Here is a 17,739-nt window from a genome sequence, read left to right on the forward strand (position 1 = left end):
TGTGCCTTAGGCTGGCCACAATAAAAGGCCACTCTGAAATGTTCAGTTTTGCGTTATTGTGTGGGTCTGGGGGGGTCAGAAAACCAGTCAGTATCTGGTGTGACCACCATTTGCCTCACGCAGTGCAACACATCTCCTTCGCATAGAGTTGGTCAGGTTGTTGATTGTGGCCTGTGGAATGTTGGTCCACTCCTCTTCAATGGCTGCGCGAAGTTGCTGGATATTGGCAGGAACTGGAGCACGCTGTTGTATACGCCGATCCAGAGCATCCCAAACATGCTCAATGGGTGACATGTCTGGTGAGTATGCTGGCCATGCAAGAACTGGGATGTTTTCAGCTTCCAGGAATTGTGTACAGATCCTTGCAACATGGGGCCGTGCATTATCATGCTGCAACATGAGGTGATGGTCGTGGATGAATGGCACAACAATGGGCCTCAGGATCTCGTCACGGTATCTCTGTGCATTCAAAATGCCATCAATAAAATGCAACTGTGTTCGTTGTCCATAACATACGCCTGCCCATACCATAACCCCACCGCCACCATGGGCCACTCGATCCACAACGTTGACATCAGCAAACCGCCCCCCCACACGACGCCACACACGCTGTCTGCCATCTGCCCTGAACAGTGAAAACCGGGATTCATCCGTGAAGAGAACACCTCTCCAATGTGCCAGACGCCATCGAATGTGAGCATTTGCCCACTCAAGTCGGTTACGACGACGAACTGCAGTCAGGTCGAGACCCCGATGAGGACGACGAGCATGCAGATGAGCTTCCCTGAGACGGTTTCTGTGCAGAAATTCTTTGGTTATACAAACCGATTGTTGCAGCAGCTGTCCGGGTGGCTGGTCTCAGGTGATCTTGGAGGTGAACATGCTGGATGTGGAGGTCCTGGGCTGGTGTGTTTACACGTGGTCTGTGGTTGTGAGGCCGGTTGGATGTACTGCCAAATTGTCTGAAACGCCTTTGGAGACGACTTATGGTAGAGAAATGAACATTCAATTCACGGGCAACAGCTCTGGTGGACATTCCTGCAGTCAGCATGCCAATTGCACGCTCCCTCAAAACTTGCGACATCTGTGGCATTGTGCTGTGTGATAAAACTGAACATTTTAGAGTGGCCTTTTATTGTGGCCAGCCTAAGGCACACCTGTGCAATATTCATGCTGTCTAATCAGCATCTTGATATGCCACACCTGTGAGGTGGGATGGATTATCTCGGCAAAGGAGAAATGCTCACTAACACAGATTTGTGAACAATATTTGAGGGAAATGGTCTTTTGTGTGTATAGAAAATGTTTTAGATCTTTGAGTTCAGCTCATGAAAAAAGGGAGCAAAAACAAAAGTGTTGCGTTTACATTTTTGTTCAGTGTATGTTGGTTGGTGGAAGAGAAAGGGTGTGGGTGGAGTGGGGAGTGGCAGGAAGCTGGGTTAAGTCGAATTTATTTAGAAATTAGTTGCTTCTGTTTATGTGTATATGCTGCAATAAAAATAAGTGATTAAATAAATTGAATTAAATATGCCATAAAAGTAAAATTAAGAGTTTAAAGAGGTGTAAAAATGTTCTGCAGAGTTGCACAGAACTACCGGTGATTCAATGTCACTGCGAATCGTTCAGAAACTAATATTAACCAGCGTTCAGTGGCTGGTTGTCATGTGTCTGCTGATGTTTGTACACCAACTGACAGAAGTGACAAACTGTCCTCGTCCGCTCTCATGAGAGCAAGGCTCGTTTTTTTTTCTTCTTCAGGAAATGGGGAGGTTGCAGCACTTGTGTTGTGTGACAGACGGCTGGTTTGAAGAAACCACGTGATGAATCATACTTCCTCTAACAGTCAGGCCTCGACTCTGTGTCTTCAGATCAGCGACACACACAGATGGCGGGTACAAGGTAGGGTCACATTAAATGTTTCATAATGTTGGTCATGATTTCTGACTTTATGGTTTGGTGTTGTCGTCTTGGTGATTGGTTTTTGTTGCCATCCACGATTACTGGCTGAAACACTTGTTAGTTGGACTGATTCATCTGAAGGCCTGAACTCACTGATGTGTGATGGATCAAAGACAAACAGCTTGAACTTTTCGTCATGGCTCAGAGTTTCCACCTGTGTGTTTTCTGCACGGAAGTCAAAGTTGAACGTACATCCTCAGGGTAGCTCACATTCTGTTGTTCATACAGTGTGAGGAGGTGATACTGCGACCTTAATACGGAGGGTTTCAGTTTGTTTCCTGTGACTGAAGCTGCAGACCCCGTAACGTTGGCTCAGGAAGGTTTTAGATATGACAGCAGCAGCACTGGTGAATAATACGGTTTCTTTCTCACGGTCAGTTACTATATAAAACTAAACCAACAGAACTGGGACATTGTGACATCAGTGCTTCAAATATCTGTTGAAAGACTGATTGCTGTGCTGTAAAACAAGAAGCAAAGACACAGGGGTTACATGGTGATAAAAAATCTGCCCACACTGGCTGCTGCTTTGGTTTATAATCCACAAGCACACCTGGCACAGGTGGGTCCCGTGCTGCTGATTAACCAAAAGGTCTGCAGCCCTGGAGACAGAAAGCACAGCAACAGTGGAGTGCACCAAGCACAGAAGCCGTCACAGCTGCAGTTAGTTTTTCAGTGGGTGATCTACAACACCAACAAGCTTTTTATTTAATCCAGAACACAACAGACAGAGCTTCTAAGAGGCTGATGACATCACACCTGTCCAGAGGACTGTACTATCAGTATGATTAATAGGTTACAGGTGTGTCGAGCCTAAAGCCAGAGGTTTCAGCATCACAATAGTGGCTCTCTTTTCATCTGGCAAGGGGCCCATCCCATAAAGCAGGTTTACCAAATAAGCCTGACTTTCTGTTGAGTCTGAATTACGATTTTAAGCGTTGCTTCACTCACTGTTACACACATAGAGAATTTTGTAATGTCGTGGATTGTATTTTGTGCTCAACTCAACTAAACTCAAATTTATTTTTAAGAACATTTTTAAAATAACTCATGTCCCAAAGTGCTATACAAAAAGAATAAATGCTAAAAACAGACACATCACTGGCAACATAACTGTCAGGTACACAGCTGACACATTTAGAGAGACAGCACACACAGGCACACGTCAGGGAAAACCACATCAGGGGGACTCAAACGCTGATGAATAAAAGTAGGTTTTGAGCCTGGACTTAAACGAGTCAATGGTGGGGGCAGATCCAACTGGGAGGGGGATGTTGTTCCACTGTTTGGGGGCAGACACGGCAAAGGCACATCTCCCCTGAGCTTAAGTCTGGAGCGTGGGACAGCTAGGAGCCCCATCAGCTGACCTGAGGGACCTGGGTGTGGAATAGGGGGTTAGAAGGATGGGACGCCATTAAGGGATTCGTACACGAACAGGAGAATCTTAAAGTCAGTTGTGAACTTTACAGGCAGCCAGTGGATTTAAAATGCAGTGTTGTTGGTGATGCTTCTCATCACCATGGAGACAGGCTAATTTTAAATCCACACCGACCGACCTGCATTCAGCGTCTCTGTCCACAGAAGCAGCCGTCTGTCAGAGCTGAGAGGACAGCGGCCGGTCAAACTGCCTTCACCAGGCTGACTGACAGCAGACATTTACTGAACCTAAATTTGTTTCATATCAGCTGAACGAGAAAAAAACAGCTGTGTTTGTACTTAGTGATTTTATTACCCTGCCCACCATAGAGAGTGAGACGAATCTGACACTCACAGACAGACTGGGAGCTGGGGCGGCTGTGGCTCAGGAGGTAGAGTGGATTGTCCACCCATAAAGGGTTCGATCCTTGGCTCCTCTAGTCTGCATGTCGCAGTATTCTTGGGCAAAATACTGAACCCCAAATTGCTCCCGATGGCTGTTCGATCAGTGAGTGAGTGTGTTAAAGCTGTGTAGCAGATGACATCTTGCATGTTAACCTCAGCCATCAGTGTGTGAATGTGACTCGTAATGTAAAAAGCACTTTGAGCTGTTGCAGACTAGAAAGACACTATGCAAGTCTTTACCATTAATTAATATAGATACAATTAATGAGTTAAAAACATGCATACAGCAGGATATTCATGTGATCTAAACAGCTGTCTGTGCAGACTACACTTAACTAAACCTCACAGAAGTCTCTAGTTACCATGGAGACAACTTTAAACCTTTCACCAAAGCATATTACCGTCCTCCAGAAGCTGTCCGAGATGACGAATACACAGTAAGCTCTGACACATTTTTAGTTTGCAGCCAGCAAGGTGACAAAAACAAGCATACTCAACAACCAGGCTTTTCGAAACCCCCTTACTTTGGGGCCCTGTGTTATCAGTCTCACTTTTCCCCACCACTACGCCACCATCTACAGCTCCTTCATCATAATGACAACACAGCCTGTCCTCTCAGGGCAGCCAGTGTCTTTGTTTGTCCCACTCTGTGGTCACTCAGTGGACACTGTCAGTGTCTTCATGAGGTTCTTCTCAGTTACTGTGGTGCAGTCGTCTGCTGCACTCTGTCTGTCTGCTTAGGGCCAAATATGTTTCTGTGTGTTATATCATTACAATCATTGGTTTTTCTTTAATTAGAATTTGGTTTAGTCTTCTGACTGATGAAGTAAGTGCTCTGAGGCTGGCTACATAGATGGGTATCCTCCTGTGAGTCTGTTGTTGGCGTTCTAGGATGTCCTGTCAGTTCACACCTGTCACATACATCGGGTCTTCTCTATACACACTTCCATTTTCACAGGAAATGTATAGTTTCTGCTTGTTACATGCACACAGTCTATGTCATAATAAACTTACAGTCTTGGTAAAACACCTTGTATTTACATTTATTTCCTTGTGCAACTACAGCATGTGGACGGATTAGGAAAAACATCATGGTTTGGCTCTACACTCATACAGGAAGTGAACGGCGGGCTCCTGAGTGAAAGTCCTGTGTTGTCGGATCTATCCACCTTCGCTCCCTCCACATCCTTAAATTACTGTCACCTCTGTCAGTAGTCAGGTTTCCATCCACCTATTTTTATTCGCATTTTCAACAATTGCGAAAAAAAACTTGAATGGAAACGCCAGAAACTCGAAAAAGGGCCGAAATATTGCAAAAACGTTTTTACGCTTGGAGGGGGTGGAAAAGTCAGCGTATCAATATTAGGAAAATGCGACTTGTGGCAATGGAAACAGATTTAGCCAATAAACAATGACGTAGGCTACCGAATCCTACTTCTACTTCACACACACACCTGCGTGAACTTAGAGAGAGGTAATTACTCCAGTGTCAGGTGAGTGTAGGCTATTTCACAGCTTACCTGAGTAGACTGGATGTGTTGAATACCACTGCATCATGTGTGCTGCCTGGTGTACCAACACAGACATCACGGCATTATGTAGGCTACGCTGACAACGCTGATATGAGTGTGATGAGAGCTCTTGCAATAGCCAAGAAGTTCCCAAGGAATCTCTGCATCTCGTCGTAGTCATGGATGTGCCGGTAATTGTTTACATCAGTTGTGGACATGAGACGCTCTGATGTCATCTCACCACGCCCTCTTCTTCTACAGGTGTTCTTTTGCATTTTTATTTTTCATGAGAAGCGCCACCTACTGCTCGACCTGTTGACTCCCAATACTCGCAAAACAATAATGAATGGAAACGTGCATAAATTCGCATTTTCTTTTGCGCATTTTTGCGATACATTTGGATGGAAACCCAGTTAGTGACAGCTTACTGGCTCCGAACCATAATTGGGAACATGTTGGCTTATTATTAATTCTAGCGTGGCTCGTTATTAGCTGTAACTAGCTTCTAGCAGTCCGGACCACTCTGCAGAAGGAAGGATGGCGAGGCATTCAGGTGCTGTTCACCAACAATGGCTTTACAAACATAGCCTTCTCATGAGGTCGAACAGTAGCCCTGAGCTCATCTAGACACTTAATTCTGCTGACTATTATCACTATTTGCCGCCTGCTGTCTTCACCATGTCACCCCCGGAGAGCTGCCTCTCTCCATACCTCACAGGTTACACACAAGGCTGCTGCCCTTAAAGGGAAAAAAGGGTGAGTTGGTAACATTATGTTATCGTCCCAAGGCATTTCGAACTGAACTAATTTCATGCTACAACTTCTTTTTGTCAAATAGGACTTAATTCTGGACCTCTCAGAGAACACAGATGTATCTTATTGAAAGTTTTGAACATGAGCAGAAATCTCTCTGAAACACATCTGAGATATTAAAAGTCCAGCGGTTCATAAATTAATTACCATATCACTGATGTGTATCAGCGTCACGTGCAAATTTAAAGCGGTTACTTCACCAATCAAAAGAAACAGAGAAGAATGGAGAAGTAAACTATATCTGCATGTGTGCTGACTCTACAGATTAACATTAAATGAGTTGATCCACAGGAGAATAAATATTACTGCATCACTGCCCCCACGCACTTTAATATATGTGTCTCCACTAATGTTGAAATGAAACCCGCACTCTTGAACACACACGTATTTATATGCTCTTGATACTTTAGTCTCCTTTTAGCTGAGGTTTTCCTTGTTGCCGACGGACAGAAGAACAAATGTTGTGTAACCACAGTGGTGCAATCAGAGCTGCAAACAGGAACCCAAACAGGAAAAAAGTCTGCCGGTTCCTCTGGATCGAACTCTAACTGAACGTTCACCCTCAGAGTCTCAACGAATTTAGAACAAACACAAGAACAAACATCAGTCTGTTTTCTAAGCAACAGCTGAGTGACGTGTTTACACCACAGACCACCTGAATGTGCAAACACTGCTCAAAAAATGAAGGGAACACTTCTGCGTCTAACAGGAAGTAAGTTAAACGTCAGGGATATCAATGTGTCCATTTATGAAGCACAAGTGATTGTGAATCAGTTTCAGCTGCTTTGGTGCAAATCAGAGTGACAACAGGTGCAATGGAGAGGCAAAAGCAAGACAAGCCCCATGTGGTGTCCACAGACAGCTGCTCTCTCCTTAGCCTTCCTGACTGATTCTTCTCTAGTTTGGTCTTCTGCTAGTGTCCTTGTCACTACTGGTAGCATGAGGCCGTACCTGCAGCCCAATCAGGTTGCACAGGTAGTCCAGCTATCTGAACCTAAAACTGTTCACTGTTCACTTTATATACTGATGACTGCAGCAGATTTCATTCCAACAATCACATCATTGAATTCTCAAACAACACTGCAGTATTACCGCTATTGAAAAAGAACAGGGAGCTGCCTGACTACTTTTTGGAGATTCAAAGGTTTGTGAATTGTGGCCTCATGTGTCCAGAGTGTGTAGGCAGTTCCTGGATGATGAAGGCATTGATGCCACTGACTGGCCCTCTCTTTCCCCTGACCTAAATCCAATTGAGCACCTATGGGATGTTATGTATCGGTGCATCTGATGCTGCCAAGTACCACCACAGACTGTCCAGGAGCTCACTGATTCCCTGATCCAGGTCTGGGAGGAGATCCCCCAGGACACCATCGGCTGACTCATCAGGAACATGCCCATACGTTGTCGGGAGGTCATACAGGCACACGGGGGTCATACACAATAATGAGTCACATCTTGAGTTGGATCAGCTGTGATTTTAATTTTCTACTTTGATTTTCGGTGTGATTTGAATCAAGCCATCAGTGGGTTGATGATTTTGGTTTCCACTGACCGTTGTTACATCATTTTAAATGACATAAACAAAATATTACTCAACGCTCCATAAGTTACTTGAACGATATGCATTATTTAGTTTTTTGAGATATGATCATTTTTATCAGCAGAGTAAAAAGGTGTTTCTTATTCCTCTGGCGCCACTTTGTGTGTGGTGCAAATACCTGCGAAAACGCGTAGTTTGAATAAAGACTTTTTAACTGACTAGGTAAGAAATTAATCGTGTGTGAAAAGCTATGAAAGGTCACATTGACTCTTGGTTTTTTTTGGTTCACAGAATCACAAACCTCCAGAGTGCTGCGAAGCAGCCGCCGTTAGTCCCGCCACGCAGCACAGTGTCGCAGGGAGCCGTGCAGATGCGCATTAAAACCACCCAGAGCTCAGGAGAGCGCCTCAGTCAGTCCAAGTCCATGGTGCTGCAGGAGTCCGACCTTCCTCAGAAGCCTGTAAGTAGGCCCTGAGGAACCTCCATCTACTGTGGCTGCAGTCCAGTGTTTAACTTGTGTTTTTCTGTTGTAGATCTCTCGGCATCGAAGGAATCAGTCTCAGCATAACGTTTTAAGCGCAGCAGGAGGATCTGCTGAACAGCTGGTGAGTCCACAAAAGCTTTTGGTTCCAAAACCAGCTCAGAGGCATTTTCTCCACCTGTTTCCAATAGAAAATAAAACATAAAGAAAATGAAAACTGATATAGGTACATTTGGAGGCAGGTTGTATGATTATGTTCACAGCACTGAACACCGTTCATGTTCCTGTCTTACAGCAGCTGCACTGTCCCATTAAAGATTTAAACTTTCTCCTCCATGAACAAACTGTCTTCTACCTCACCCACACTTCATTCTGTATTTATATTACATACAGAAATATACATTAACAGGATGACTTAGAGTGCAGATGAGTGAAAACAGTTTTCATCAGAAGTCAAGGAAATGGAACATTTTTCTGTTTCAATATATTAAATGAACATTTGCATAATTAATCATCTGATTTCATGATTTCTTTGCATTTATGTTCTAATGTGTGTGTGTGTGTGTGTGTGTGTGTGTGTGTGTGTGTCCAGGTGGAGCTGAAAGGAGAACACCTGAATGTGGCTAAAATCTCAGATAGCGGTAAGAAGCAAAGGAAGAACTGGAATTTGATGTGGAGTGTCCTGACCTCAGACCAGCTGCTGTTGTATAAAGAGAGACAGCAAGAAACTGCTGTGGTATGAAGCGACCTTCTATCTCTAATTAATCTACTTCATCTTGTCTTTATGTGCCCTTTATTCATATCTGTTTTTTGAGGCCTCTCTGGTATAAAAAGGAGCAAAGCACTCGTTGAGCTGTTTGGTGTCACTGCTTGTGCAAACTGAGAATGATGAAAAGAGAGCAAGGCAGAGAGGAGCCAGACACTGACAATCTCCAGAGACCTTGATGTCCATCATGTGCAATGTTATTAGAAAGTTGAAGGCCCTTAAAAGTGTAGCCAACCTTCCTAGAAGATGACGCAAGAAAAAAGTTGGCCAAAAGTTGCAGTGAAGGATTGTTCAAGTGATGGAGAAAGGAGCAACTGCAAAACAGAGTCACACTGACCTTCAGAAACAAGGTTAGCTAACCCTAATCTGCCGCCAACTAAATGACTGGAGGCTCAGTGGTAGGAGACCCAGGAGGAGAACACAAAAACACACTTCAACAAGCACAAATCCATCAGTGAAAGTGTCTTGTGGACAGATGAGACCAAATTGGAGCTCTTCGGTAAATCACATAAACTGTATATTAACAGAATAAAAACAAACCTGTCACAGTGGGCACTTCCGACCTGCCATACATGCCTCTCTCCTAGTTAACCCATTCACCCTGCCTCTCCACCACACCTACCTGCCAGCCTATCACCTGTGCATCATTACCTCCTGTCAGTACAACGACTCCTGCTTTACAGACTCCTTGCCAGATTGTTCTTTGTCATTCCAATGCAAGACTTTCCAGCATGTGTTCCCGGACCGCTTTCTCGTCAACGGCCTCGTCTGCCTCTGACGCTACCGTTTCGCGTGCTCCCCGGTAAACCACTCAGTATTCTGTACCCGACCAAGAACTGTGCTTCAACGTTCCTGGTTTCTGTTTACCTGTTTCCCATAGCTGATTTACGGGACTGCCAGTCAGGTCTACATTGTGCGTTTACCTGTTGTGCTGCCTGTGAATACCTGCGCTGTAGATTATCTCGTCCCGTGGCTGCCCATTCTACCTTTGTGTGTGCGCCACAGCATCCGCTCATCATCACTGCTGGTTTCTCGACTCCTCACCGGTTCTGACTCACCTACAGTCGGCTCCTCCCAGGTGTGTTGGTTTTCCTCATGTGTACACCTGGTATTGGATCCTCTCTTGCACTGTTTGCCGTTTGTGTGCGTCCAGCAGACACCAGAGACACTCCTGCTTTCTGTTTCGGCATGGCTCGTCAAAGTCTTTGGACTAAACCTGTGCCCTGGAAGGCCTCATGCCTAGGAGCTAATCTTACTCGTTTCTTCACTTGCCTGTTTGTTCTGTGTGTTGCAAGTGGTGTCATTACAGACTATTAGAAACAGTTCTTCTGTTTGTGGGTTCAGATTACACCCTTGACAAAACCCTTCAAAGGAAATAACAGAGTATCAAACATCAAACATGGAAGAGGCTCACTGATGTTTGGAGGTTGCTTGCTGCCTCTTGAATCTTTGCCTAGAATCATGAAATCAGGAGATTACCATGGTACTTTGGAGCGCAGTGTTCCACCCAGTGTCATACAGCTGTGTGTCAGTCGAAGTTCGTGGATCCTCCTGCAGGACAGAGGCATAAAACAAACATCAAATGCACCCAGGAATGATTTAAAACACCAAACTCTTCTAAACTGTCCAGCAGTGAATCCAGATAAATCCCACTGAACACCTGTGGAGAGATGGATGGGCCAAACCAAATCTATAGGATGCACTTGACAGCAGTTATTATGTATTTGACCTCTGACCCCATGTCCATCCTCTCTGTGTTCAGAAACAAGGAAGTAAGACAGACGTGGTTCCACTGGGTGGAGCTGTTATCGAGTGGACGACAGAGAAGTCGAGCAAGAAAAACGTCTTCCAGGTAACAAATACAAACCTGTCACAGGATGAGTAGACAATCCAATTCTGAGAAGTAAGTGACCAGAAAATAGTCAGTCAAGGAAACACTGGGAGGAATCAAATGATGGTGAAGATGAACATTAAAGACTTCCACACTAAATGCTACAATGCTACAAACACCTTTTTGCCCTTGAGGAAAAAAATGGTACCTGACTGAACTCATTGTTTTTATCTGTTCCAGATTACAACAAACACAGGAAGTGAGTACCTCCTTCAGGTTGACAGTTACTCCACTGCCAGTAAATGGTATGATGCCATCAGAAAGAACATCAACTCTTCTGTAAGAACTCACTACCTCTTAAACTGGCTATCACTTTAAATATCATCCAGTGTCTTGATCGTTTTTTGGATTAATCCTTTACAAACTTCCAAACTTAAAATGTCTTGTTACGTCTGACCAACACTCCAAAGATATTAATTTCACTTAAAGCAACCCTTTCCCTATCGTCCTCAGATAATTAGCAAAATAAAGGCCTTCCTGTTACTAGTTGTAACTCTTTTTCTTTTCAGACTAAAGCAGATGGAGGTTTTCCTCTGCGGAGATCAAACAGCACAGAGTACCTGCCCAGACACAGCTCCCTACCTGGATATGGCTCCGCCTCCCCCAATACCAAGCAACGCAACCCAGTCCACAGACGCTCCATCAGTGAGTAACTGACCCAGAACCTTTATTACTAAATACTGTATATATCTGCGGGGACAGCTGTACTCTACCTGCTCAGGTACGCTGTACTCTGCCTGCTCAGGTACCCTTTACAATACCTGCTCAGGTACGCTATACTCTACCTGCTTAGGCAGACCATACTCTACCTGCTCAGGTAAAATGTAGTCTACCTGCTCAGGTATGCTGTGCTCTACCTGTTGAGATACACTTACCTCAACCTGCTCAGGTACGCTCTATTCTACCTGCTCAGGTAAGCTGTCCTTTACCTGCTCTCAGGTACACTGTCCTCTACCTGCTCAGGTAAGCAGTCCTTTACCTGCTCTCAGGTACACTGTATTCTACCTGCTCAGGTAAGCTGTCCTCTACCTGATCAGGTAAAATGTAGTCTACTTGCTCAGGTACACCGTGCTCTACCTGTTGAGGTACACTTACCTCGACCTGCTCAGGTACGCTCTATTCTATCTGCTCAGGTAAGCTATCCTCTACCTGCTCTCAGGTACACTGTACTCTACCAGCTCAGGTAATCTGTCCTCTACCTGCTCAGGTAAGCTGTCCTTTACCTGCTCTCAGGTACACTGTCCTTTACCTGCTCAGGTTCGCTGTACTCTACCTGCTTAGGCAGACCGTACTCTACCTGCTCAGGTAAAATGTAGTCTACCTGCTCAGGTATGCTTTACAATACCTGCTCAGATACGCTGTACTCTACCTGTTCAGATAAAATGTAGTCTACCTGCTCAGGTACGCTGTGCTCTACCTGTTGAGGTACACTTACCTCGACCTGCTCAGGTACGCTGTATTCTACCTGCTCAGGTAAGCTATCCTCTACCTGCTCGGGTACACTGTACTCTACCAGCTTAGGTAAGCTGTCCTTTACCTGCTCAGGTACACTGTACTCCATGTTTTTTGTTTTTCTGCAGATATGTTCGGCAGCTCCAAGCTGAAACACAGCACCTCTGACAGCGCTGATAAGAACGGGGTGAAGAACAGACTGAAGAAGTTCATCATCAGACGTCCGTCCATGAAGACTCTGCAGGAAAAAGGCCTCATTAAAGGTTTCAGATTGTTATTCACATATTAACGCCCTGACATACATTTTTGTTGCAATCCTGGAAACATGAGTCAATTAATGACAATGTCCATCTCAGATCGAGTCTTTGGCTGCCATCTGTTGACTCTCTGTCAGCGTGAAGGAACCACGGTGCCGAAGTTCGTTCAGACCTGTTTGGATGCCGTTGACAAGCGAGGTAGGATCACATACAGCCGCTGATGCACGGTTAAACCTTTCTTACTGACAAAACAGAAGAAAGTAGTTGATAGGTGTGGTTTGTTTCTGTCACCCTTTATGATTTTTAATCCTCTGTCCCTTCCCATGTTGTCATTCTTTACTGTCTGACCAGCGTTCACCATTCATTTTACTTTTCACTGCATGAAGACAAAGTATGACAAAATGACAAAAATAAAAAATGTTGACCCCAGCTATCTAGTGGAAGAAGTTATCCACATACTAGTCTCTATATACAGACTCTACATTCAGTGAATATAGAGTCTGTAGGCAAACCCCGGAGATCTTGAAGAAGAGCGCAAGAGCCCCGGTTTCTGGTTGTAGGCTGTTTGTAGTCCATGTGATATTGACCAATCACCTTTGAGCCGGCTGCAGCTGTTGCCAGGTTAAACGGTCCGTGCAGTGAACTAACGAAGCAGAACATAATTGGCATCACTGCAAACTCTGAATCCATCGCAATGGTTTAGCATATTTACTTATACATAAACGGAAGTCGGAAACGGAAATTCGCCTCCTCTGCCCAAATCAAACCAGAACACCAAAAAATCGGGGGTCTGCCCCCAGAGGCTGTATCGCCGTCTGCCTGAAGTCAGACGCCGAATACAGCCGATGGGTTCCAAGAATGTCCACATACTGTATGTGTACAATCAGTTCAGAGCACATACCTGCACACATCATCTCAAAAATGTAGATGCGGGTCAGCAGGACGCTGATTCGGAGGAGCAGAATGAGGCCCAAGACAGACGCTTGGCAAAGTACTAATTTCATAAAGTTTTTTATCAACTGTGTGTTCATGGTTTCAGGTCTGGATGTTGACGGGATCTACAGAGTCAGTGGAAATCTGGCCACAATCCAGAAACTTCGCTTCATCGTTGATCAGGGTCAGTTCAACCGAAACCTTTCTTTACTCCGTTTGACTGTATCTGTCTCTTCCAGACACTTTTTAAAGTTCCACTAACTCACAACAGAAACACGATGGCACATGGATTACTTTTTATCAACTTAATGATGAATGCTGATCATCCAACAAGCTGTAAAAGGTTCAGACTGAATATAAATACGGAAAAGGTTCTTCCCACATTTTATACTCACTCATTTTTCCGCTTTAACTGCTTTTCACTGCCTCATAAAAAAGGTCCTAGATTCTCATTTGATTTTTACTTGTGTGACTTTTTTTCTTTATACACATATTTCATGAGCATTGCTGGAAGGAGCCTAAGATCTAAGATCTTCACTCTCAGTGACGTCTTTCCTGTAACTGTTGTGCTCATCATAACAAAACAACTGGAGCTTGAACTGTCTGATCCTGTCTGTCCCCCCCAGAGGAGGACCTGGACCTGGACCACAGTCAGTGGGAGGACATCCACGTCGTCACTGGAGCTCTTAAGATGTTTTTCCGCGAGCTGCCTGAGCCACTGTTCCCCTTCAAGTCCTTCCAGCCATTTGTGGAGGCCGTCAGTGAGTCAGACTTGACAAAAATTTCCAGAAACTTTATGTTAGAAATCCAAACCTCTTAGAAATTATTTTTAGCTCTATCGGTCTGTTACAGATCTTTCGGAAATCCAAGACAAAATACAGAAGTTACATTTTATTAATTGTATTAATACTTAATTTTATTGCATTTGTCAAAACAAGAGTTGAAGAATGTGTCACAAATAGCAAAAACTTCACAAAGACGAGAAGATAGTTTAAATGTCTGCACTGCGTCAGTCCCCTGAGCATCAAAAGGGAACTCAGAATCATTGAGTGCAGACAGGTTATGGGCCTATGTTTTAATATTAGTAGTCCAGTCACCCAGACACATACCTCTAGTGTGGTCCTGGAGGGGGTTAAGAAAACGGCTCGTTCCATGTTGCTGTGTATCACCACCCCAGCCTCTAGCCTTTAACTTGCTGACTAAAACAAAACGTTTGGTGACAAAAATACTCACTCCTCATCGGCCCTGCTGCTCTTGGTTGTCTCTCCGGTTTATCTTCAGGGTCCAAACCTCTGGCAAAGTGAGGCGCAAAACCTTCATACATAGTAAAGCACATAAGAGGTCTCTAAGGATTGTCATCAGCAAAATCTGTCCACGCTGAAACTCAGTGCAAAACAATGATTCAGTTTCTGTTTGCATGATTAAAATTAAAAAGCGTTCTTACTTATAAATTCTGAAGAAATGTGTCATTTTAAACTTTTTGCCTTTAGATCGGTTCGTCCTCTCGTTAACTACTCACAGTAAACGAAATTTGACCAGGGTGCCCAAACTTTTGCATGCCACTGTATGCATGTTAAATGACAATACTATACTCGCATTACACTACAATACACACATGAAATTGCAATACTAAATGCACGTTAAACTAAAATACCTTATGAGTTAAACTACAACACTATACACATATGAAACATGTTAGCTCGATCAGCTGCACATATTAAACGACTGCTGCTGTTTTTTTTCTCTGAACAGAGATTAAAGAATCCAAACACAAAGTTCAGGCTGTGAAGAAACTGATCCAGGAGCTGCCGAAACCCAACCACGACACCATGAAACTGCTCTTCAGCCACCTGCACAGGTATGCTCACACACACCTGAAGATTCAGTCAGAAGAAGTATAAAGTCATCCAGCTGAGAATGAATTAAAGCTCAGACCTGTGGGAGTTTGGAAGATCATGTGTCACAACTACAGTCAGTAATCGAAGTTAAGAGAACGTATAGTGGTTACTGGGAAAACTTTTTAAAGTAAATCTTAATATGAGTTGTCAGCCGTTAACGGGAGGGTTGCTGGTTTGATTCCCTGCATTTCCTGAGCTTTAAGGTTAATGTTCGCATGTTTCCCTTTAGTTTTTGTTCCCTCTGTTGTTTTCCAGAGTTCTGGCTTTTTCCAGGAAGAACCTGATGTCCACTCAGGGCATTGGCATCGTGTTCGGCCCAACGCTGATGTGGCCCGAGCTGGACTCAGGAAACATGGCGGTCAACATGGTGTACCAGAACCAGATTGTGGAGTTCATCCTCGTTGAGAGCCAAGAAATCTTTAACCTGGACAGGAAGTGAAGTGTCCTGAGGCGGACACGATCATCAGACGGACTCACATTTATACATCAAACCTACAAATGACTAAATTCCTTTAGAGATGTTATTGTTTTATGAAAAAAACAGAAGTTTTGACTGAATTGTAAAACTTAAACACAGTTTCTGATCTGCACGAGGCTGGAAGAACATATTTTTTTAATTAATACAAACTAATAATAAATTATTAAGTTTGAATTTCAGTGACTGTTTTACCTCTCAGAGAGTGAAGTGGAGTCATGCCTGCTGTGTTTGGTGTAAAGGTTGATGAAAGTCTTTCTTCTTTTTGTTTGAGAGATTTAAAAATATACAGTGACGCAAAGAAAAATGTACAGCCGTATATTTACAACCTCCTGTCTGGATGCTGTGTAAAAGTTAAATAAAAGCAATGTAATGATTTGTAAATCCTTTTTGACCTATAATTAATTAAATACAGTACAAAGACAAGATAATGTTCAAACTGATAAACTTTGTTCCATCCGTCCATTTTAATCCGCTTATCCGGGGCCGGGTCACAGGGCCAGCAGGCTGAGCAAAGAACCCCAGACCCAAAGGTGTTCCCAGGCCAGATGAGATATGTAATCCCTCCAGTGTGTTCTGGGTCTGCCCCGGGGCCTCCTACCAGTGGGACATGCCTAGAACACCTCTAACAGGGGGCGCCCAGGAGGATCCTGATCAGATGTTGAACCACCTCAACTGACCACTTTTGAAGCGAAGGAGCAGCGGCTCTACTCCGAGCTCCCTCCGGATGTCCGAGCTCCTCGCCCTATCTCTAAGGCTGAGCCCAGACACTCCACAGAGGAAACAACTTTCAGCCCCTTGTATCCATGAATTCATTCATTCGGTCACTACCCAGAGCTCATGACCATAGATGAGGGTTGGGACGTAGATGGACTAGTAAATCGAAAGCTTTGCCTTCAGGCTCAGCTCCCTCTTCACCACGACGGTCCAGCACAGGGCCCCCATCACTGCACAAGCTACACGAGTTTTGGTAAATATACAGTCATTCTGCAACAGGTTATAATAAAGTTGGGACAGGAGCTTGTTTACCACGGTGTGACATCACCTTTTCTTTTACCAGCACTCAGTATGTGTTTGAGAACTGAGGACTCAAACTGTTGAAGTACTAAAAGTCAAATTCTTTCCTGTTCTTGCTTGATATCCGACTACAGTGACTCAACAGCCCGGGGTCTGTGTTGTCGTATTTTGAGCTTCATAATGTTGCACAAATGTTCAGTGGGAGTCAGGCAGGTCAGTCTAGTACCTGCACTCTTTTTCTACGAAGCCACGCTGTTGGAACACGTGCAGAATGTGTCTCATTGCCTCGCTGGAAAAAGCAGGTACGTCCCTGAAAAGGACATCATCTGGATGGCAGCGTATGTTGCTCCAAAACCTGTATGTGCCTTTCAGCATTCATGGTGCCTTTGCAGATCTGAAGTTACCCATGATGCCATGGGCACTAACACACCTCCATACCATCACAGATGCTGGTTTTGAACTTGAGACACTTAGACTTAATAGGCTATGTTACGTTTATCATAAGGCTCAAATGTGTTTTATGGCTCCACACAGATTTTTGTTTTATTATTTTTGGTCAAAAACGGCTCTTTTGATAATAAAGGTTGCTGGCCTCTGTCCTAACAGCAACCAAGTGTCTTTCTGTCCAAACTAAATTCATTAAATATGCACTTTTGTGGCGTCTTAAAGAACAACTTCAGTATTTTTCAACCTGGGCTCTATTTTCCCCTTGTGTATGTGTGCGTATGATTCATGGGTAGAGCTCGTTCTAAAATTGGTTCAGTATTGCCGCAAAACGAGCTAAAACGGTAACAGGGGCAAATACGTCCCGTATAAGTTTGCGCATTAAAAGTGTTTTTTTTCCGCCACTGACCGGTTCAGATCGCCAGTGCTATCTCTGTAAATAGCATACTAAGCGTTTCGAACACTGTTTATATAACATTAC

General features: G+C 44.1%; 1 protein-coding gene across 1 annotated transcript; it reads left to right on the plus strand.

Moving 5' to 3' along the window:
* The first annotated feature begins 1,809 nt into the window (after positions 1-1,809).
* On the plus strand, positions 1,810-16,202 carry arhgap15 (Rho GTPase activating protein 15). Its single transcript, XM_049594360.1, has 13 exons — positions 1,810-1,899; positions 7,936-8,104; positions 8,178-8,249; positions 8,718-8,861; positions 10,654-10,743; positions 10,963-11,061; positions 11,292-11,427; positions 12,363-12,497; positions 12,591-12,689; positions 13,531-13,608; positions 14,051-14,185; positions 15,177-15,282; positions 15,578-16,202. The coding sequence occupies exons 1-13, from the start codon at positions 1,886-1,888 to the stop codon at positions 15,759-15,761; spliced, it is 1,461 nt and encodes a 486-aa protein (XP_049450317.1). The 5' UTR covers positions 1,810-1,885; the 3' UTR covers positions 15,762-16,202.
* Positions 16,203-17,739: the final 1,537 nt, after the last annotated feature.

The sequence above is a fragment of the Epinephelus fuscoguttatus genome, linkage group LG13 (genome assembly GCF_011397635.1).
Source record: "Epinephelus fuscoguttatus linkage group LG13, E.fuscoguttatus.final_Chr_v1".
NCBI lineage: Eukaryota > Metazoa > Chordata > Actinopteri > Perciformes > Serranidae > Epinephelus > Epinephelus fuscoguttatus.